Here is a 22,665-nt window from a genome sequence, read left to right on the forward strand (position 1 = left end):
TGTAGGTCAGTGTATGGCTGTTACAGTGACTCCTGGCTGTAGGTCAGTGTATGGCTGTTACAGTGACTCCTGGCTGTAGGTCAGTGTAGAGGGCACATCGCACTGCTTCTAGAAGGATGTCTGATGCCACAGTGATGATCATGCCCACTTACTGGAAATAGCATGGCTGGTATTTGTCAAAGAACTTACTGTAAGGTTTATTACTAAGCATGAACAGTACATAAAATGAGTTTTAATTTCATTGCTTAGCCAATTCTGATCTTCATATTTTAAAAAAATAAAATGTCTCTAGCACAAAACGTGAGCAGGAAGTGGCAGAGCTGAAGAAGGCTCTTGAGGATGAAACTAAGAACCACGAAGCTCAGATCCAGGACATGAGACAGAGGCACGCCACGGCGCTGGAGGAGCTTTCCGAGCAGCTGGAGCAAGCGAAAAGGGTGAGGGCCCTGCCTCGTGCCATGTCCCGAAGACCACTGTCTGCCCTTCTACACCTCACTCCTCACCCTCGCTGTGCCCTCCCACCAGGGCCGCCTTCCTCCTCCCTCCCCACAGATTTCCTTGCCTTCCTGCTGTTTTGCCTCTGCACACACACACACACACACACACACACACAAAACACCTTTCTCTTTTCTACTTAGCTACAGGCCACCCTTCCCTGTCCAGGGTGATGGTGTTAGCATGTTAGTGAGGGTCAGTTTCTGCTGTTTAATGCTCTCTCTGAGAGTCCTAACTTCAGCACTGTCGCAAAACCTGTCATTGTCATTTAAAGGATAAGGAAACTAAGGCTCAGCACATAAGCTTAGTCACCCAGCTCGTAAGTGGAAAGACTGATTAAAGCCAAGTTCCGTAGCCTCATCTCTAACCAATGGCTCGGAGAAACCCAGCCCCTGGTCCAAACTCAGTAAGTTTGGAAAACTGTTTCTAACAACTTGCTACCGAAGGCACGCAGTTTCTTCCCTCTACCCTATATGGACAAGAAGAATGGCACGGTCCAATGGGTTCTCAGTCCATAGTTAGTGCGCCAACAACTCACAAGGTGTTACACCCAGAACCCTGGCAACTCAGCACAGTGGGTGTGTTCAGGCATTCCTCCAGCACGTGGTACTGTAGGCTCACTATGTGCCCACAGAATTCTGCAGACAAAAGCAGTGCTTTTAATGGAGTGTTGTGAGACAGCCGCTGAGGAATTCCTCCCTCCCCTCTCCTAGTTCAAAGCCAACCTGGAGAAGAACAAACAGGGCCTGGAGACAGACAACAAGGAGCTGGCGTGTGAGGTGAAGGTGCTGCAGCAGGTGAAGGCGGAGTCAGAGCACAAGAGGAAGAAGCTGGATGCCCAGGTCCAGGAGCTCCACGCCAAGGTGTCAGAGGGTGACAGGCTCAGGGTAGAGCTGGCCGAGAAAGCAAACAAGCTACAGGTATGGGCTCTGGTGGCGTGTTCTGTTGCATACCTGGAAAGTGTTGTCCCGATTAAATATGGCAGCTCGAGGGTGTGTGTGTGTGTGTGTGTGTGTGTGTAAGATAAACTTAAGGTAAACAGTCCCTTTAAAGAATAAGATCGGTGAGTTTAGACCTGGCCAGTGCGGCTGTGACTGTGACTTGGCTGTGGCTGAGGGCGTCTCACCTTCTCCTTAGTCCAGGAAACACAAGAGCACTCAAGAGACTGGCTGTGCACAGAAGTGTTTAAAGTATTTCATTGGCACAGGTTCTTTTTCCTAATTTGGTTGTCATGTATTGTAAACCATTAAATACCCTGGGACCAAAATCGGTGTCTTTCTCATTTTTCCTCGAGAAATGAAGGCGCACATGAGCTCAGCTTTAAAGCTGCTCACTGTCGGATGTGGGCAACAGCACTGGATCAGAGACTCCATCAGTGTCTGGTAATGGGCTCCGGTGCAGCCAGTAAAGTGACTTCCCAGAGGAGTGTCTGTGTGCTGCCCCACTGCACAAAGGACAGAAGCTGCCTGTCACTGCAGTTTGAGGTCTCCCTGGGCTTTAGTGGTTTGCTCTAGTGAAGGAACACAGGACAGGGAAGGAAGCTGGAGCTAGTAGACTCTGTGGTGGCCAGCTGGGGAATCTCCACCCCAGTCCCATAGCAGGTACCCAGTTTCTCCAGCAGGGTGGGGACAGTGTGTCAAGTGTCCTTCAGTGATCCTGTCAGACACTCAGCAAAGTAGGCTGTTGCTGAGAGGTGGGTCCTGTAGGCCCTCTGCCGGGAAGAACAGCAGGCGCTCAGCACAGGCCACCTGGTTTGCCCAGATAGTCTAGGCACAGTAGACCTAGGGAATTGTAAGACCCCCACATGAAATCCAACTTTCTGAATCTAGCCAGGGATGTTAGAAGCAGGCCTTTTAAGGAGAATAGCCTCTAGCCTGCTGTGTACAGATATCCCTGTATGCCTGTGTATGGGGCTCTCATGGATCTTGGAAGGTGTTCCTGAAAGGCACTGTTAGAAACAGTGCTATGACTAAGGTGGGCGACATCAGTGGTTTCCCAGAAAGCACTGGGCTCCTACGGACATACCCATTTCCCTCCATTGCATCCTCACACAGCTCCACAGGCTGGGCTAGGAGGCTGCGGGTCATAGGAGCTAAAGGCCTCCTCTCTGGCTCTCTTCAGATCTAAGGTAGAACAGGCAGTCCTTCTTAACACCAGAGATCTTCCCCAGTACCCTCCACCAAGAGCAGGGAAGGATGAGCTCTCTGAAGGATGTTGCTACAAAGTAATAGAAGCAGGGCTGTCTTGTTAGGCATACAGTGTGTCTTCCATGTAGCTCCCTGTAATAATACAGCCAGAAGACAAGGGAGGACAGGCTACCCTGCTGCTCCTCCACTTCATATGCACAGCACTCACAAAAAGATTTTAAAATAAAATACTTTTCCAACCCTTTCAGAAAATTGTGTGCACGTGTGAGTGAGTGTGTGCATGTTTTGAGACAGTTTGTCTGTGTAGCCACAGCTGTCCTGGAACTTGCTCTTAGACCAGGAGGACCTGTCACAGAGATCTGCCTGCACCTGCCTCTGCCTCCCTAGTACTAGGACTAAAGGTGCTCCACCACTGTATATTCTTTTGAGTCTTGTCCAATGTATATCTGTGCATCACCCATATGCCCAATGCTCACCAAGGTCAGAGGGTGCAGGTCCCCTAGGACTGGAGTTACAGACAATTGTGAGCTACCATGTGGGAGCTGGGAACTCTTCCAGAAGTGCAACCAGTGCTCTTACAGTCTGAGCCATCTCTCCAGCCCTTTTTGGAGACAGCTTTCATTGAGGAGGAAATGGGGGAAGTATCACACTATTTGCTAAAATCTGATCATCACACTGAATGTAGATCTGCTGCTAAGAGCTGGAAACATGCTGGCTGATTATTAGCATGCATATTTCCTTCTGAGTCCCTTAAATGTTGAGTTCTGTAAGAATGTAAATTCCATGTGCCCCCAGTGTGCCTAGTGTAATTAACATGAAAGAAAGCACCTGCTGGCCCAAACTGGCCCTTCATGTCCTCCAGCTGAAGTGGTTTTATTTTGTCTTTTCGTGGCCAAAGTAAAATACAAAGAGGATCCCAGGGTTCAAGCACCCCCTGCCCTTTCAACCAGAGGCCATGGGGAGGTGGCTGGAGGTGGTGGAGCAGGTCTTAGCTCCTCCCTAGGTGGTAAGCATTATTCACTGAATTTGCTAGTTAGAATTCTCACACATGTGACACTCACACACTGTTCTGTGTTCTCTGAGCTGTGATGATAGATCTTTTTCTCGCTATGGAACTGAATTTCATCCTTACCTCTCTGCAGAATGAGCTGGATAATGTCTCAACCCTGCTGGAAGAAGCTGAGAAGAAAGGTATTAAGTTTGCTAAGGATGCAGCTGGTCTTGAGTCTCAACTACAGGACACACAGGTACTTGGGGGAGCAGGGATGGAAGGGGGAGGTACCACACTTTGAAACAACAGAACTTTCAGCCAGCTAAGGATGGGAATAAAACCAAGCTCTGACTGATGTTGTGTCACAGTGTCACATATGTGCCCAGAGCACATTGTCACATATGTGCCCAAAGTGCGTGCTGAGTGCATCTCTGTGACGGAGCAACCAATGAGACGGTGTTTCTGCGTTTGGGGTGAGGGGCTTAAAATACAGGGGTAGAAGTCTTGGATAGATACAGTAATTAAGTTACTAGGGACACGTTCCGCATCCAGGGTTGACCCTGAGCAGCCTGGTCAGCAAGACTACAGGAGGCAGAAGCCATGCGTCACCTTGAAAAGTTCTCGAGTTGCAAGCAGCAAGGACATGGTTGCACACAGATTTCGGGGAAGTCAGTCAAGCTAAAAATAGGAAGGAAAAATGATCAAAGGGTGGCTGAGACTTATCCTATAGAGAGATGCCTGCCAAGTGCTGGGACTGAGGCAGGGGAGTGCCAAGGAAGAGATTGCAGCAGCTTTCTTTTTATGGCATAACTGTCCAGAGACTTACTGCCGTTTGATCTTTTGTTCTTCTGGTGGGATCGAGCCCCCGAGTCTGCTGAGGTAACCTAGACACCACTCTTAACCACACAGGAGCTCCTTCAGGAGGAGACCCGGCAGAAACTGAACCTGAGCAGTCGGATCCGGCAGCTGGAGGAGGAGAAGAACAGCCTTCAGGAGCAGCAGGAGGAGGAGGAGGAGGCCAGGAAGAACCTGGAGAAGCAGGTGTTGGCTCTGCAGTCCCAGGTGTGTGTCGTCTGGGGAGCAGCGGTGCCCTAGATGTGTGCAGGGACAGTGCAGCCTTGGCCACAGGGACTCTGTCTCTGCATGTGGGACAGTTAATTGGGTTGAACTAAATTAAGCTCGTTACATGGTTTTTTTTCCTTTGACCCAGTCAAACACTGATGTCCTCTTTATAACTTCACCACCTTACAGACAGAAGCGTGGCTTCATGGGGTGCCAGTACAGCTGCCATTTTACAGCTTAGCTAAGGGTTCCTTCTGCTCCAGGGCTTGTGTTAAAATCATCCATGCTGGTTTATAACATTGGAAACAAGCGTTTATTCTTGAAATGCAGAAGTCAGTCGAGTTATTATCTGACCCTTGCCTCCTTACCCCAAACCCAGCTGGCTGACACCAAGAAGAAAGTGGACGACGACCTGGGGACAATTGAGAGTTTGGAGGAAGCCAAAAAGAAGCTGCTCAAGGATGTGGAGGCGCTGAGCCAGCGGCTGGAGGAGAAGGTCCTGGCGTATGACAAGCTGGAGAAGACCAAGAACCGGCTGCAACAGGAACTGGATGACCTGACGGTGGACCTGGACCACCAGCGCCAGATCGTCTCCAACTTGGAGAAGAAACAGAAAAAGTTCGACCAGGTGAGGGGTTGCCTGGTGTCCCCGGCCCTTAGGCTTCCCATCCTGACAAGGCTCACTTGGGTTTTGGATTTGGTTTAAGACAACCTTTTCTTATTTAAATGCAATACATATTTATACAGTGTTCAGAATGCATAAAAAGGAAGTGTGTGGGGGGCGCCTATGAGTCCTGCACAGGGTTCTTAGGACGAGCACAGTCTCAGGCTTGACAATGTCTCATTTGGGAACATGTGTGTCTGTATGATGTGCTGTGGACAGGACCCAAGTGTCAACCTAAAATTCATTCATGTTTCACATAAGCCTGTACTTACAGCCTGTACAACGTTTTGTGTTTTGACTGTGACCTATCCTATGAGGGCAGATTGGAATTTTCCAGTTGTGGCACTGTTGGCTCTCAGAGAGCCTTGGGGACATATGGATGGATGGTCAGCCTGCTCAGTGAGTGGCGTTTTCACTGTGCTCTGCTCTCACACAGCTGTTGGCAGAAGAGAAGGGCATCTCTGCTCGCTATGCAGAAGAGCGGGACCGGGCTGAAGCCGAGGCCAGAGAGAAAGAAACCAAAGCGCTCTCCCTGGCGCGGGCCCTTGAGGAGGCCTTGGAGGCGAAGGAGGAATTCGAGAGGCAGAACAAGCAGCTTCGAGCAGACATGGAAGACCTGATGAGCTCTAAAGACGATGTGGGGAAGAACGTAAGTCACCTGTAGTTGCAAGGGACAGAAAGGGCCTGGGACACAGGCCCAGAGCAGAGCCAACTCGAGCCCTGTCCTGGAGGCAGATAGGCAGATCTGTTCTCATTCACCTGGGCCAAGATACATGTGGAAATCTGCAGATATGTCCATGTGCCGTGCACATGGCCAATGCCCTTGAGAGCAGAAGAGGGCATTGGCTCCCTGGGGCGAGACTTACAGGTGGTTGTGAGCTGCCGTGTGGGCTGCAAATTGAAACCAGGTCCCCCAGAAGGGCACTCAGTGTTCTCTACCACCGAGACAATCTCCCCAGACCCCAGATGTGGGGTTCTTGCAGCAACCCTAGCAGGTAGCCAGATGCTGAACCTTACCCTGGCTTTCCTGGCCCAGTTCATCCTGTCAGGCACCTCTCAACATGGGCATCTACAATATCAGTGGTTGCAAACCCAGATATTCCAAGATCCCCTGGGAAAAAGAGGTTTGTGGGAACTGAAGCACATTTCTTCCACTCCTTACCCAGCCAGCCTTCCCTGTGAGACCTGAGTGCTGGCCTTCAGGGTGTGGGCAGTTGTTAGACGTGCAGTTTAGAGATTTCTGTGTGCTCGCACGGGCATGCCTTCTCCAGAGTCCCCGTGCTAGTTCCTCACCCTGCACCCTCCCTTAGTGTCTGACCAGCAGAGAGCTGCAGAGTAAATCCGGACCTGCAAATCAAAGATGACGTTCCCCTGGGCTCTTCTCCTAGCTTGCATTATTTTGGGGTTTTGAGACAGAGCTTCTCTGTGTAACAGCCCTGGAACTCACTTTGTAGACCAGCCAGCGCTGGCCTTGAACTCACAGAGCCCACCAGCCTCTGCATCGCCGTGCCCTGCTTCTCCTGTTGTTACCACATGCCCTTTGTAGCCAAGACCTGTTTTGTTGGTTTTGAGAAGTGTGGAAACAACCATAAAGAGGTGTGGTCTGCATGGATGGAAGCCATCTGACCATATCATAGGTGATGGAAGACCACCCTCATCCTGCCGGGCCTTCTGCGTACAGCTCCATGGCCAAGAAGAGCATAGCCAGGATAGAGCCAACCATGTAAAAGTGAAGAGAAGACTGTAGTGGTTCTATAGTCATTTTCTCCAGTCACCAACACTCTCACACTCATGGTGACTGCTGAGTTACCAAACACTACTTAGCAAATGGACCTTCCTAAGTTCTGCGGCTTGCCCCTGCCAAGCTAATAATACATAGGTCTACTTCAGGAGGTCAGGCGGTTAGTTGGGATAGGAGGTAGAGGACCTCAGTACACTGCCATTCTCAGAAGGCTCATCTTGGTGGAGACTGTGTTCAGAGAAAGGTAGACCTCATGGCCAGGCCCTGCTTTTCAGACTGCCTCTGTAGCAGGCTGCTCGCGAGCCTTCCCATTGTGAGGGATCTCTTCTGAGGCTCACACAGCAGGCGCTGTGACTGTGCGTTAGCTTCAGAGCTCTGTCACGTCACAAGAGTGGGGTGATTAAAACACGTGTGACCACAGAACTGCGAGATTAGGTCACATCTCTGCTCACCAGCCCTGACGCTTCCTTGCCTTAGGTCCACGAGCTTGAGAAATCCAAGCGAGCCTTGGAGCAGCAGGTGGAGGAGATGCGGACCCAGCTGGAGGAGCTGGAGGACGAGCTGCAGGCCACTGAGGACGCCAAGCTCCGCCTGGAAGTCAACATGCAGGCCATGAAGGCCCAGTTTGAGAGGGACCTGCAAACCCGAGATGAGCAGAATGAAGAAAAGAAGCGGCTGCTGCTTAAGCAGGTGAGCAGAGGGAGGCTCGGCCGTGCCCTGGGAAGCAGTAGCAGGAGGGAAGGCTGAGTCTGGCAGGAAGTGAGTTAGATAGTCTCTCTCCTACTTCACTGCTGCCTAGCCAGGCTGTCTGTCCATCAAAGGAAAGCCATGAGAGCACTCAGGGTGTGAGAATAGGGACCCACCTGCCCAGCAGATGGGGGGACACTGCAGATTCCCATCACTCAGATGTCATGGCCTCCTTAAGTCACCCACCCACCCTTAAAGGGCTCCTTAGGAGAGAAAGAAAGGGGTTGAGAGTTAACTTTGTGAGTGTATGGTTGGTTGGTTGGTTTCTTCTCTACGTACTCAAACTCAGAGTGTAATTCCAAGTGCCTGGCTTATATTACATTTTTTAAACCTAAAAAGAATCTCATGATTGGTCTGGAGAGATGGCTCAGTGGTTCAGAGCACTGGCTGCTCTTTCAGAGGTCGTGAGTTCAGTTTCCAGCCCACATGGTGGCTCACAGCCATCTCTAATGGGATCTGATGCCCTCTTCTGGCCTTCAGCTAGGCATGCATGTCATATTAAATATAGACAGAACGCTCAAAATATTTAAGTAAATAGATGTGCGCGCTTTGAAAATGATTTTGGATACTTTGAGTGTCCCTTGGAGCTCATGGAAACCAGTCTTGATTTATATTTAATTTTATTTTACTACTTTTGTTTCAGTAACATTAACTTGATTCATTCTTTATTGTTAACTAGCTTACGCCAAACTTAGTGAGTTAAAGCCACATTTCTGGCGTCCCGTTTCTGTGGGGTGGCCTGGGTTGGGCTGGAGGAGCTGACGCATGCACTCACCCTCCCACCCCCCAGCATGGACAGGAACCTCAGCACTTGTTAGCAGCCTGGCTGAAGGCTGCTCGCATGCCCTGTGGAGGCCACCTGCCCAAGAGCAAAAGGCCCAGGGAAGCCAGCGAGAGCTGTGCCTTTACAGTTCATCCCTCTCGTCCTGTTCTCTAGAAGTGAGTCCCCAAGTCCAGCCCACACATAGGACCTCTTCAAGGACAATTGTCCAAGAATTGGATAGATGTATTTAAAGCACACTGAAGAACCTCAGGGCAGTTTCCATACCTAAAGAGCCTCCTTACCCCAAGCGCAGCAGAGCCAGATCTGCAGCATACAGTCAGGTGCGGAGACTCACCACGGTGGAAGCAACTGTCCTGTCCCTTACCCCTCCTGGTCGTCTGCAGGAGCAGGTGCAACAGATCCATGGTCTCCCTGTGGAGAAGACCCTCCCTTAGGCTTCTTGGTGTCACTCAAAGAGCACCTCCCTTCCCACTTTGCCAGTTCATGACAAGTGACCTATCTGCTCAGAGCCCCCACTGCAAGATCACCTACATGGGAGTTTTTCCTGGATGAATGGAAATGCAGAACAGACCAGGAAGCTCACGGCACAGCTCCCAGTCTGGATAGCTTTAGTTCATTGTTAGTATAGGCATTAGGGTTGGACTGAAATGATAAAGAACCCAGCCCCCTCTCTGCCTCTCCTCTCCCACCCCCCACCCCCCTGCCTCACACAAGGGTACAAGTAACCAGGACTGTGCCATCCTGTCCAGTGGTACAGCTAAAGCGTCAAGAACACCCCAGAATGAGTGGCCATGGGGGATGGGGTGTGTTGCTCTACCCCAGCTCACGTTTGTCTGTGTATCTTCCTCTCCTCCTGTGTGCTGTGTGCTCTAAAGCTTTCCTGTGGCCTCAGCTGCTAGCTTCCCTTTGCTGGTCCATCAAGTGGAGCTTCTGCCTGGTCTGACGCCCAAGACCTGAGCGAGCCTACCTCTGGAGCATGAATCCCAAGCACATAAGTCAGACCTAGCTCCCTCGCTCCAGGACACAGTTAGGGTTAGGGTTAGGCCTGTTCCCCTGGCCTCTGGACTGCTGCCCTGTGCTCCAGGCGTCTTTCCTGTTTGTTAAATCAATATCCTGTGCTTCCTATCTTTCTGACTCAGTCACCTGGACTGTGAGCCTAAGGTCTTCCTTCTTGGGTCCCCTAGTGCTACCAGCAGGCATGGCCTCTCCCATGGGGTGGTTTCCAAGACCTTCTGAACTAAGCCCAGACCTGCTAGTAAGACACAGGGACTTGTTGGTAACAGGGACCTCTGCAAAGTGACAAGCTCCCCTAGCCAAAGTATCAAGAGCCCAGGATAATGTAATCCAACACTGTCCTTCAGGTGCGGGAGCTCGAGGCAGAGCTGGAGGATGAGCGGAAACAGCGGGCACTGGCTGTGGCGTCAAAGAAGAAGATGGAGATAGACCTGAAGGACCTGGAGGCTCAGATCGAGGCTGCAAACAAAGCCCGGGATGAAGTGATCAAGCAGCTTCGCAAACTTCAGGTAGGGATGACAGGGATGTCCCACTTACCTTTGTGGGACAAGGTCACGTGGCCTTACTGGAACCGAGATGAGACTGAAGCTGGGAGACCATGCAGCACCCAACTGTCACCTTGTCACCGAGCCACTGTCATGATGAGGACCAGAGCAGCTGTCCCTTAGGTTACTGGGTTTGCTTTTGAGACAGAGCTGGGGATGGTGGCCAGGAGGAGTGTCCTTGTTGGAATCTGGGCCTGTGCCCCTAAATGCCCTTAGCAACAACTTCACTGTCTAGCTCTCTCTCCAAAGGGAAGTGGTGTCCCTTTCCTCCTGCACTGCTGGGAATGTAATTTTCAGACAGCTGCAAGCATCACTTCTGCTACCCAGATGATACGGTTCTCTAGCCTCTCTGAGAAGAGGAGAAATATGCATGATAAAGTACAGTGTGGGCTGACCCTGCTCTTCCTGGCTGGTGTAGGCACTGATGGGAAAGGAAAGGGGTGTAAACTGTGACCAAAACTTCAGAAAAATCTTTCCTTTAACTTCATAACTCTACATCTTCATGCATCCATTCAACAGCTATCTTAGCCATGGCAGGGCTGTGCATGAACAGCCCCAGGATGAAGGAGCCACCTGACAGGAGATGGCAGTGGTGACATTGCTCACAGCTGACACATGCACAGCCGCAGGGTGAAGAGCAGAGGATCCACGTCTTTGCTTTCTCTAAAGCTGGCGAGATGACTGACCTTAGAAGAGCACCTGTTGCTCTTGCCCAGGACCAACCCAGCTTGGGTCCCAGCACCCACTGCATGGTGGCTCTCATGCTGCCCTCTACTGGCCTCCATGGGTACTGCATTCGTGGTTCATCGGCATACAAACTGGCTAAACACACACACACACACATACAAAATTTAAAATTTTTGAAGCTGAATTCAAACTTTTATTTTGACTTGATAATTACAAAAAATATTGCTCATTACAAAAACATAATGCTGAATGTATTTAATACCTGTTTATCAGATATTCCCAGGTCACAGAATCTGTGTCCTCTTTTGCTTTGGGATGCTTATCCTGAGTTGGACTCCCAGCTCTAATCTCACTCTCCGTCCTCCTCAGTCGTGCTCTACCTCATTTCTCCAGTGCCTGTCACTGAAGCTGGAGTTCAGATGCAGCCGGGAGATGTCTGGCCAGCAGGCCACAGAGATCCTCCTGTCTGTTCCCCAGCCCGGGGACTACAGGCTCAGCCAGCTTTTGTGGGTGCTGGGGATCCAAACTTACCCTTCATGTTTGTGTAGCAGCCACGTTAACAGCTCGTCTCTCGCCCTCCAACTATGCTTTTGATTTACTTTCTCTTTTACTGACTAAGTGATGTAGTGACGTAGTTAGGGTTTCTACTGCTGCAAAGAAACACCATGACCAAAAAGCAAGCTGGGGAGGAAAGGGTTTATTCAACTTATACCTCCATATTGCTGTTTTATCATTGAAGTCAGGGCAGGAAGCAGGAAGCAAGCGGTGAAGCAGAGGCCATGGGGGAGTTCTGCTTACTGGCTTGCTCCCATGGCTTGCTCAGCCTTTCCTATAGAACCCAAGATTAAGCCAGGCAGTGGTAGTGCACACCTTTAACCCCAGCACTTGGGAGGTGGGGGCAGGCGAATTTCTGAGTGCTTGGTCTACAGCGTGAGTTCCAGGACAGCCAGAGTTACACAGAGAAACCCTGTCTCGAAAAACCAAAAAAAAAAAAAAAAAAACAAAAAAACAAAACAAAAAAACCCAGGGCTACCAGCTTGGGGGGGAGGGGGTTCCCACCCACATGGGTCACTAGTGGAGAAAATGCCCTACAGCCGGATCTTACTGGGCATCCTATATGCACACTACACATTATCTTGTGGTTGGTTTTGTTTTTTTTGTGTGTGTGTGCATAACAGGGATGGGGGCACTGCCACAGCACAGTTGTGAAGTCATTTCTCTCCAGCTTCACATGCAGTGTGAGGCAAGATGGCTGACTTAGAGATGCCAGACTTCCTTTTCCCTTTTGCGTTTATTAAAGCCACTGACTGTCTAAGAGTCTAATGTTTCCAACTCAGAAGGTTTTGTTATTTTAAATTTTTGTTAGGTGGCTTTAGATGCAGAAATGGCTTCATTCTGCTGGACAGGCATATCCAATTGTCCTGACCCAATTCGTTGAGTGTTGTCCTGACTAGATCATCTTGGCAAACTGCTGGTATCTGTTTCTGGGCTTTCAACCCTATTGATCTGTATTCCTGTCCTGTAACCTACCTCACCGTTTGATTAGGTTCTACCACATTTTGAAATTAGAATTAGTAGTTGGTCAAGGTTCATTGTTCTTTTTCTTTTTTGTTTTTTAAGGACTTATTTTATGTATATGAATACACTGTAGCTGTAGAGATGGTTGTGAACCATCGTGTTGTAGCTAGGAATTGACTCAGGACCTCTTCTCTCTCTGGCCCAAAGATTTATGTGAGTACACTATAGCTGTCTTCAGACACACCAGAAGAGGGCATCAGATCTCATTATAGATGGTTGTGAGCCACCATGTGGTTGCTGGGATTTGAACTCAGGACCTTCTGAAGAACAGTCAGTGCTCTTAACCGCTAAGCCATCTCACCAGCCCCATTCATTCTTTTTCAAGATTGGTAATTCTATATGGATTTTAGGATATACATGTGTGTGCGTGTGTGTGTGTGTGTATAAAAATAATCTTGGATTTTTATTTTAATTGTAGCTCAACTTGCCCCATTAATTCCTCTGGTCGTTAATTTCTTGCTATGTATATATATCTTTAATTTCTGTCTGACATTTTGTAGTCTTCAAGTGTATGTGTTCTTCACATCTTTTACGTTTGTTATATATACTTAGATGATTTTGCTTAATTTTGAATGCAGTTTCTGTATATTCATCCACCTTGTATTCTATCAATCTTTTTAAAAAGACTTACTATATATACAGCATTCTGACTGCATGTATTGTGCAGGCCAGAAGATGGCACCATATCTCATTACAAATGGTTGTGAGCCACTGTGTGGTTGCTGGGACCTCTGGAAAAGCAGACAGTGCTCTTGACCTTTGAGCCATCTCTCCAACCCCTGTATCTATCAATCTTGCTGAAGTCATTTACTAGCTGTGGTGGCTTTTTTACTAGAATCCCTTAAGATTTCCTAAGTAAAGATCATGCCATAAACTCACTTTGTTAATTCCTTCCTTCTTGGGTTGGCTTCTTGTTGAATTACCTGGGCTGGACTCTGGACTTGAGGACTAAGTAGAGCCTGAGGTTGGACATCCCTACTTGATGATCTGTCTGTCGGGGGAAACGTACATTAAAGCTTTATTTTCTTCATAGCTGCTTGCATTTTTATAATGAGAAGGTGATCATATCAATGCCACTACTGCAGCTAACTAAGTGATACAGTTGTGTGAATGCATTTGTGCAATAAGACGGAGAATAAAAATCACTCCCTGAAAGGACTTTCTTATTTAACCTCAGGCACAGATGAAGGACTACCAGCGTGAACTAGAAGAGGCTCGCGCATCTAGAGATGAGATTTTTGCTCAATCCAAAGAGAGTGAAAAGAAACTGAAGAGTCTAGAAGCAGAAATTCTGCAGCTGCAAGAGGTATCCTTGCTCTGTCCTTAGAGTCGCTCGGAGACTACAGGGCAATTGTGTTTCATGGCCTTGGTGGTGATTTCAGCTCAGCACCACTGCGAGCGCGTGAGCGAGCGCTCTGGTGCTTGCTGTGCATAGTCTTTTACCTGGCTAACGGCTGATTAGTAAGACAGCCTTCTAGAATGCTCCCCTGAGGGAAAGGGGTGGTCGTCATTTAAGCTATAAGATGGCTGAGGCCTGCCCAGGAAGGGATGTCGTCTCACACAGAAGTGCTGTCCCCTTACAGAAAGAGCCGCACTTTTCACTCATCCTTTACGAAGGTCTCCATCATAAGTAGCAGGCAAGACAGAATCCTACCCAAGTAATAAGGCACCTAGAGTGCATTTCTCTCTATAAATTTTCCAGATTTCCTCAAAAGATGATGACCTGAAACGTTGGCTGGACAACAGCTGTCATGAGAACTCACCAGCACAGGCTACAGCCACCACTGAAACCCTGTCAGTCAGGGGGAGGCTGAGAAATGAAAACTGGACCAGACACGGAGCAGAGCCCAGGCTTAGCCTGAGTGCCAGCTTTTAGTCCTTTCATATTTTCTATTTTATTGTCTTTTATATATTTCCTGTGGGATATTTTTCTCCTTCTATGAGGTGTGTGCATGTTCGTCAGGGAGTGAAACCGGGGCCTGGAGCACACTCACACATGCCCCAGCGCGGTTGATGGCTCCCGTCTCCATACACCGAGACACAGACTCCCTCTAAGGTTTTTTCTCTTCATCCCACAAACCTTGACGCAGGGCGATTTTGCTGTCGCAATGCTGTATTTTTCTTATTTCTATGAATGGCTTCTTTGATCCACAACTAGTTTAAAAGCGTGGCTTGGACTTCCAAACGGGCTCCATTTGTTTTTGGTTGCTCTGTACTGCAGCACACCATGCTCGGCAGCTCCGAGGCCTTGAACGAGCTGTGATCTGCTGTGGCCAGTGTCTCTGTAGGGATGACTGTAGGGAGCATGCAAGGATGGTGGGATACAGCCACTGCACACAAGTGACAGTGAAGCGCTTCCTTGGTGGCCTTTGTTTAATGGGCCTGTAGCACATCTGGCCTCCTTCCTTATAGAGACTGCTGCTTGGTTGTGTGGAAAGCATGAGGGGACTGATGATGGCCAGAGCCTAACTCAGTTTAAACTCATTCAGGAGCTGGCCTCATCCGAGCGAGCCCGCCGACACGCAGAGCAGGAGCGAGATGAGCTGGCTGATGAGATCGCCAACAGCGCCTCTGGAAAGTGAGTCTTCCTCAGCAGCAGGCAAATGGGAAGGGTGGCGTAGAAGCGCTAGCATTCGGCCTACCCTGTGCACAGGCTAGGCACAGTCACCTGACATTGAAGAGTAAGTGGGCTTGCTCATCTCTTCAGGTCTAATTGGATGACAAGAAGTCTGGGCATCCTCAGCCACTGCCTGTCACACATAGGGCCACACACTCACATGCCCATGCACACACATGCGTGTACACCTGTGGCGGTCAGTGCCAATGGCCTTACAGAGTGCACACCCACAGACTGCGCTCACCTGGCACCTGAAGGCCTCCCTTTCAGACTCGCTGGCTTGGCTAGTAGCTTCTTTAATCTTCCTTGGAATTTCTTGGTTTTGTTTTTGTTTTGGGGTTTGTTTGTTTTTAATGATTTCTTTTGACCAATTAAGTTGCTTTCTCCTTGGGAGTGCTAGGACATCACTAGAGTTCATCTAAGATCTTGGCCAAATTCTAGAGGCAGAGTTAAGCACCACAGTGGTTAGTGGTGCTTAACTCAGAGAACAGTGCAGGACCAGGAAGACAGATTTGGGAAGGAAAGAGAACTGTCTGAGGGTGGGGCTTACCCACAGATCAGGGATAAATGCAGGGACTAATCGGGAGCCACACTCACAGTTCTCATCCTATGCTCTGTGCTCGGCCCCTTCCTCGAGCTTAGGTCTGCACTGTTGGATGAGAAGCGGCGCCTGGAAGCGCGGATCGCACAGCTGGAGGAGGAGCTGGAGGAGGAGCAGAGCAACATGGAGCTGCTCAATGACCGCTTCCGCAAGACCACGCTGCAGGTGCCGTGCGGCCGGCCCTGGGGGCAGCAGCATTGCCCCTGCACAGGTTATCTGACCTCCCTCCTCTTGTAGGTGGACACACTGAACACAGAGCTGGCGGCGGAGCGCAGCGCTGCCCAGAAGAGTGACAATGCCCGCCAGCAGCTGGAGCGACAAAACAAGGAGCTGAAGGCCAAGCTGCAGGAGCTGGAGGGGGCAGTCAAGTCCAAATTCAAGGCCACCATCTCAGCCCTGGAAGCCAAGATTGGGCAGCTGGAGGAGCAGCTTGAGCAGGAAGCCAAGTAAGATGTTGCGGGCCATCTCATCACCCAGAAGTAGCCTCGCCCATAGGAACACCCAGTGCAAGGGAATGTGGGAATGCAGGGTGTGTAACCTGCACAGGAGCTAGAAGGTTTTGTGAGCAGTGAGAGACGTGCCTAAGGAGGGGCTGGGGCTCTGCCTGGCCCTGCTGGAAGCCATCATGCTGCCCCGTGACTTCCTAGCACCAGCATCTTTATGGACCCACAGCAGACTTCTGATGACTGCACCCTGTGAGGTGCTCATTTGCAGTATTGCTCAAAATCATTCTCCCCCAGGCAGTTTCCATCACACCAGATGAATCAAAGCACTGCATGGGATGGAATGAGCAGGCGGCTGCAGCAAGTGGTAGCACTCCTACCCACCTCGTTGGGGAGGATGGGACCTGGAAATGCAGCCCCAGTGCTACATCCCTAGCCCTCCCCCAACTCGGCCTGAAGTGTCTCCAGCAAGGCACGGCAGTGAAGCTTTCACTAGCAAGGTTTAAGTCGCCTTACCTGACTCCACGAGACCGAGATCCAGCTAGGAAGGAACAGTTCCTGTCTGCAGGGACTGTCCGTGTTCATCTCCTCTAACCGGGCGCAGTCCCAGGCCAGAGAGTGGTGGTTATTTCACTGTTCCCCACTGGGTGAGGTTTGCTGCTCCCATTGGCTGTAAACGCTTCCTCTGAGACAGTCACTCTATAGACTAGGTGTTTGTTACGTGATAACCATGTCTGTTCCCTATGACTGACATGTATGTGTATACGGCATATGTCACTCACTGTGTGCACAGAAACAAGGCAGTGCTGCCACTGAGGACACGGAAAGGCAGTCCCTGTGTCAGGCTTCTGCCAGTATGTGCCATTTTCTAAAGAAAAACAACTCCAAAAATACTTCCCTGTTTAAAATATAATTAATTTCAAGTTTTAAAACTACTTTGGTCACTTTGGCAGGGAGCGAGCAGCTGCCAACAAACTAGTCCGTCGAACAGAGAAGAAACTGAAAGAAATCTTCATGCAGGTTGAAGACGAGCGTCGGCATGCGGATCAGTATAAGGAGCAGGTAGGAAAAGCCAGGGAAGTGAAGGTCACCACCCCAGGAGTGTTTAAGCAGGCAATCAGAGTTAAGGACACTCTTGGAAACTCTTAATTACGGCATTTCAACACAGGCAGCAGCCTGTGTTCCCCCCAGTTCCAATGGGGAAAGCGAGTCAGTGACGCTTTGAGGTGTGAGCCCTGGGCTGAGTTTTAAAGTTACATTAAGCTTCCTCCACTAAACTGCGTCACAGGCAAGCAAGCTTCTTCCAGTTTCCCTCCTGTGCCTAGAATAATAGTTCTTGGGTACAGTGAGCATCGGGGAACTGGTCAGAGGAAAATTTGGGAAATGGTAAACAGCAGCAGAAACCAGGGACTGTGAAGGGCGTCTGCCCTCATGCATAAACCCCTAATCCCAGAGGCTCAGTATTGAAGGGCTCACTCCAACACGCCTGGGATCCCAGTAGAGCATCGGGATCAAGACCACCTCAGGGCCTTCGCTTCCCTACTTGCCAGTGAAAGACCCACAACGTGAGGACTCCCCCACGTTCTGACTCAGGAAAGGCGACACCCCAAAATCACCCACAAGAAACGATCTTGCTGCAAATTGCAAGAGGATTTTTATTCGAGAGCGTTCTCGGGCCCATGGTCATACACCACGCAGGGGTAGAGGACCATGGCGCCCCGAGTAGCTGAGTAAGGGGGTATTTAAAGGAAGAAACCACAACTCAAGGAGGTGGGAAGGGCGTTGTTGGAAAATACTAAAAATACCAGTTAAGAGTCACAAGGAAGTGCAAAGTCACAAGTGTCAGGTTATCTCTCAAGACAGTTTNTAAGAGCCCCTAACAATCTAAGAGCCCCTAAAGATAGTACATTTGCATTGTAGGTTCCAGTAATGGTCAGGGTGCCGTTCTTTGAATGAACACTCTTTGAACCCAGGAAGCAGATGGGTGGAGGAAGGAATGTCGCTATCTGTTTTATGACCAGCACCTGGAGCACTAAGCCACAAAGGCTACACTCCCAAGCCTGGGCCCAAAAGCCTCGAATTTCGTTTTTAACTTTGCTATACTTTTTTAATACTTCTTCACCAGGCAAGTGACAACTGCACCCAATGAGGCAGTAGCCAGTCCCTGCAAGTTTAGGAACAAAGGAGCCACAGTCAGATTCTGGGGTGTTTTTTTGGTTTTGGTTTTTTGTTTTTTTGTTTTTTGTTTTTTGTTTTTTTTTTTTTTTTTGGTTTTTCGAGACAGGGTTTCTCTGCATTCCTGGCTGTCCTGGAACTCACTTTATAGACCAGGCTGGCCTTGAACTCAGAAATCTGCCTGCTTCTGCCTCCCAAGTGCTGGGATTAAAGGTGTGCGCCACCACACCCAGCTCACAGTCATGTTCTTAAGCGGGAGCGCACTGCACTCTCCAGAGTGGCTGTGTGGAACAGCCACGCTTCACGGACAGTATCCTGTCCAGGCTGCTAGCCTTCTGCACAGCCCCATCCGTCCTATGGAGATGGAAAACTAGTCTGGTTTCACAGGAAAGGCAGTTGTGGCTTGCTCTGTAAATACTGGCTTTACTAAGGCAAGGGGAAGCACCTTAGAGCAGCCCTAAAACAAGGGCACTTGTGTGCACGCAAGATGTCACAGAGCAAGCTGACCCTCCAGGTCGTCTGACCCTGGGTTCTGTTTGCTTTTCATTCATGTAATGCCCCAAGATGGAGAAGGCTAACGCCAGGATGAAGCAGCTTAAACGCCAGCTGGAAGAGGCTGAGGAAGAGGCCACACGTGCCAACGCATCTCGGCGTAAACTCCAAAGGGAGCTGGACGACGCCACTGAGGCCAATGAGGGCCTGAGCCGCGAGGTCAGCACTCTCAAGAACAGGCTCAGGTAAGTGCTCGGTGAGCCGTGGAGAGCTGGCAGGCTTCATCTGTGGAAGCTGGAGCCAGTCCTCTGGAATCCCCAGGCAAGATGCAGGACGTTTACAGCAGTGAGCGGGACAAAGCAGACTTTAGAATCCACAGCCTCACTCAAGCAGGGCCAGAAAGGGGACAGCGGTGTTTGAGAGATGGGGCTGTCCCCGTACCTGTCCTCCTTAACCATGCTGGCCCTGCTCACGTGCACTGTGGGGGAGAAACGGTGGGGCCGTGACGCCCCAGACGGGGTAGAAGGACAGTGTAGAGTGAGCCTTGTTTAGAACCCAGCAGCCTCACGTTCCTGTGCATTTCTCTTTCCCAGGCGGGGCGGTCCAATCAGCTTTTCTTCAAGCCGATCTGGCCGGCGCCAGCTGCACATTGAGGGGGCATCGCTAGAGCTGTCAGATGACGACACAGAAAGTAAGACCAGTGATGTCAATGACACACAGCCACCCCAATCTGAATAGGCACAGGAGGTCATAGGTGATGCTGAGGACAGGCCAGAACTCATCCCAGCACCAGTCTGCTTGAGCCCTGCACTCACTGCTCGGGAATGGCAAGCTCCCAGATTCCTTCCAGGAAAGTCAACTGTGTCTTAAGGCTTTGCGGCCTGCGCAGACTATATCCTGCTTCAGACTAGGTACAATTGCCCCTTTTTATATATACACCTCCACAACACATGCGTATTAAACAGATTGTCTCATCGTTGCATCTATTTTCCATGTATTCATCAAGAGACCATTTTATGACACATTAAGAAGAAAGAACCTTTTTGAAACAAACTCCAGGCCCTTTGTTGCCAGTGGCTGGGCCTGAGGGTTGCCCCCGGACTGTGCTCAGCTGCTCTGCATGCCCTGTCCTACTGACAGGTACCTACCTTAGTTCTGTGTTCATGTGGCCCTGACCCTTCCTTCAACCACACCTGTTCTCTTAGAACATTGTGAACCTAACCTGCACTTGTGTCTCTCATTTCCTGTGAATAGTGATCACTGTCTCCGTGAGCAAACTGGGAGAGGGGCTTTGGCGGCTTAGGGGTGGGTTTGGATTGGGGAAGCAGCATCCATTTGGGGTTCTCCTGCCCATCTCCCAAAGGGTGACCCTGCCCCTCAAATTTATGGTGTCCCCACCATCTCAATGTGAATAGTCTCAGAGCTCTGTGCACAGAGAGGACAGTGGCCACAACATATAAGGTGCCCCGGGTGGCAGCCATCACAGTAACTTCCAGGTGGTCTCCTGAGTGTCTGGCTTGATGATGCCCTCAATTCAGGAGTGAGCCTCTGTGACCCTTGGGGTGCTCGCAGAAGGCCTCTCGCCAAGCAGTCAAGCCCTCTTGCAAATTCAGCCACTGCTTTGAGCCCAAAACGGGAATATTAGTTTTGTGTCGGAGGTGTGTTCCAAGTTTGTCAATGAGGCTATAGCCTCAAGAAGATGCCATCTGCCTGAATGTTGACATGCCAGCGGGCGTGTGACCCTTCATTTTCCCCTTTCCCTTCCTTTGGACAGTGTTACAATGAACACTTAGCATTCTGTTTTTGGTTGATAGTTGAGCAAACTGACATTACAGAAAGTGCCTTAGACACTACAGTACTAAGACAATGTTAAATATATTATTTGCCTCTATAACAACTTAATGTATTAAGTTCTGACTGTGCTTCATATCATGTACCTCTCTAGTGAAGTAGATAAGCAAACATTCAGTGACAGCAAATCAGTGTTAATGACAAGCCCCGACCGTGGCGATGTGCTGGAAAACACGGACCTTTTGGGTTAAAAGCTTTAACATCTGTGAGGAAGAACTGGTCACATGGGTTTGGAATCTTTGATTTCCCCTGTATGAATTGTACTGGCTGTTGACCACCAGACACCTGACTGCAAATATCTTTTCTTGTACTCCCATATTTCTAGACAATGATTTTTGTAAGACAATAAATTTATTCATTATAGATATTTGCGCCTGCTCTGTTTACTTGGAGGAAAAAGCACCCGTTGAGAACAAACAGACCTCAATAAACAAGAATAATCATGTGACCATGGACTCTGCTTCCGCACCTTCTGTTCTTGGTTTCCCATCTGTGGCCTGACTGGAGGGGGAATCACGCACCTGAACCAAGCACACCAGGGTGGGGGTCTCCCAAAAACAGCAAACGGCCAACACCTGAAGGCAGGGGACAATGTACAAGTGTTTGGCCCGGTCACTGAAGACTAGACTAGGTTAGACCATTTTTAAGGAAACCCAAAAGTTTGGGATGGCGTGTTTGTACCAGAGAAGTGGGAAACAAACGGGAGGAGCCGCTGCACCGGCTCCCCACCAGCAACCTTGCTGGTATCTACTGTCTGGGATTGTAAAGAAACCCCAGGGAAGCATGAAGTGAGCACACACACCCTAGGTGTATTTAGGCCTCTTACAACACAAGGGCGTAGGAAACCCATCCTGGCCATGGGAGAAGAAGGGTGGTTGGTGGGACAGAGATCCAGGCAGGCTTCACCTCTGGGGCCGTATCCTAGAACTTGGATGTAGAAGCCTGTTTTTCTCAATCATTCTTCCCTCCTGTGCAGCCTGACTGGCATGTCAGCTTCTCAACAATTCAGCCTGCCAGGAGAAACAGACTCTGTGGACCAAGACCAGTTCCTGATTCCACAAAGATGCTAAGTTGAAGGAACCATTGATCGCTAAACAATTCCTCCCTCTGTAGTCAAATTACAAAGTCTCTCCTGGACAAGGCATGGATACTCACTGTAACCACAGCACTGAACCTGATTCCTGGCTTGATGGCAGGCTTCCAACCAACATCCTGACACCAGGAAGACTCCAGGGCCTCTGCTGCTCATCCGTTTCCTCCATGGCCTGAACATTAGCTAAGATGTCCTTCTAGCCAACAGCACTGTCGCTCTGGTTTGACTGACCCACAGTTGGGCCCAATACTACTGATGGACAGATGTTAAATACAAAGGAAAAACACTAGAAAGCAAGCTTCCCTGTCTCAGGCTTGCTCCCACCTCCCATACAAAAACAAATCAGAATGGCTATACATTAGACTCTGAAAGAGAAAACTGATGGCTTCTCTCCCCACAGCCGCAGCAGGTCTGAGAAGAAAGCCTGTGGACTAGGCGGTTAAGAGCACTGACTGCTCTTTCGAAGGTCCTGAGTTCAAATCCCAGCAACCACATAATGGCTCACAAGCATCCTTAATGAGATTGGACGCCCTCTTCTGACGACAGCTACAGTGAACTTATATATAATAATAAGTATATATAAAAAAGCCAGCAAGCCTGTGGCCACATCACCCCCATGGCTGGGTCCCTCTGCTTCCCTACCTTCCTAAGACAGTAAGAGCAGTCTCCAGCCTTCACTAAAAGGCTGTCCTAGCTCAGCTACAGGCCAGACCCTACAGTCTACTCCTGCCCAGTGACACAGCTGTCAGGAATGTGACATGGAGCTATGGAAGGGTATGTTTACCTCACAGTGCTGGTCAATACTAGCTACCTATGGGCTGGATATTACATTCCCTATGTGTTATACCAAGTAGGGAGCCCAGATCCTTCAAGCCCTATGAGGCTGGAAATTCAGTCTAACTCATTACAGTGGTGTGGCCGCCTTCATTTGTTTTCAA

The 22,665-nt window shown here is 49.7% G+C and overlaps 1 protein-coding gene across 1 annotated transcript in view; it reads left to right on the forward strand.

Moving 5' to 3' along the window:
* The window catches only part of Myh10 (myosin heavy chain 10), a 128,598-nt gene extending 107,516 nt beyond the window's left edge, over positions 1-21,082 (forward strand). Inside the window, exons 27-41 of the mRNA XM_029483540.1 lie at positions 293-437; positions 1,209-1,415; positions 3,785-3,889; positions 4,543-4,695; positions 5,075-5,323; positions 5,796-6,008; positions 7,578-7,790; positions 9,993-10,154; positions 13,633-13,761; positions 14,945-15,033; positions 15,715-15,838; positions 15,911-16,119; positions 17,070-17,178; positions 18,856-19,028; positions 19,377-21,082. Of these exons, the coding sequence (XP_029339400.1) occupies positions 293-437; positions 1,209-1,415; positions 3,785-3,889; positions 4,543-4,695; positions 5,075-5,323; positions 5,796-6,008; positions 7,578-7,790; positions 9,993-10,154; positions 13,633-13,761; positions 14,945-15,033; positions 15,715-15,838; positions 15,911-16,119; positions 17,070-17,178; positions 18,856-19,028; positions 19,377-19,521 (2,425 nt within the window). The 3' untranslated portion in view covers positions 19,522-21,082. The remainder of the gene's footprint in view (positions 1-292; positions 438-1,208; positions 1,416-3,784; positions 3,890-4,542; positions 4,696-5,074; positions 5,324-5,795; positions 6,009-7,577; positions 7,791-9,992; positions 10,155-13,632; positions 13,762-14,944; positions 15,034-15,714; positions 15,839-15,910; positions 16,120-17,069; positions 17,179-18,855; positions 19,029-19,376) is intronic.
* Positions 21,083-22,665: the final 1,583 nt, after the last annotated feature.

This window comes from Mus caroli, chromosome 11, assembly GCF_900094665.2.
Source record: "Mus caroli chromosome 11, CAROLI_EIJ_v1.1, whole genome shotgun sequence".
Lineage (NCBI taxonomy): Eukaryota > Metazoa > Chordata > Mammalia > Rodentia > Muridae > Mus > Mus caroli.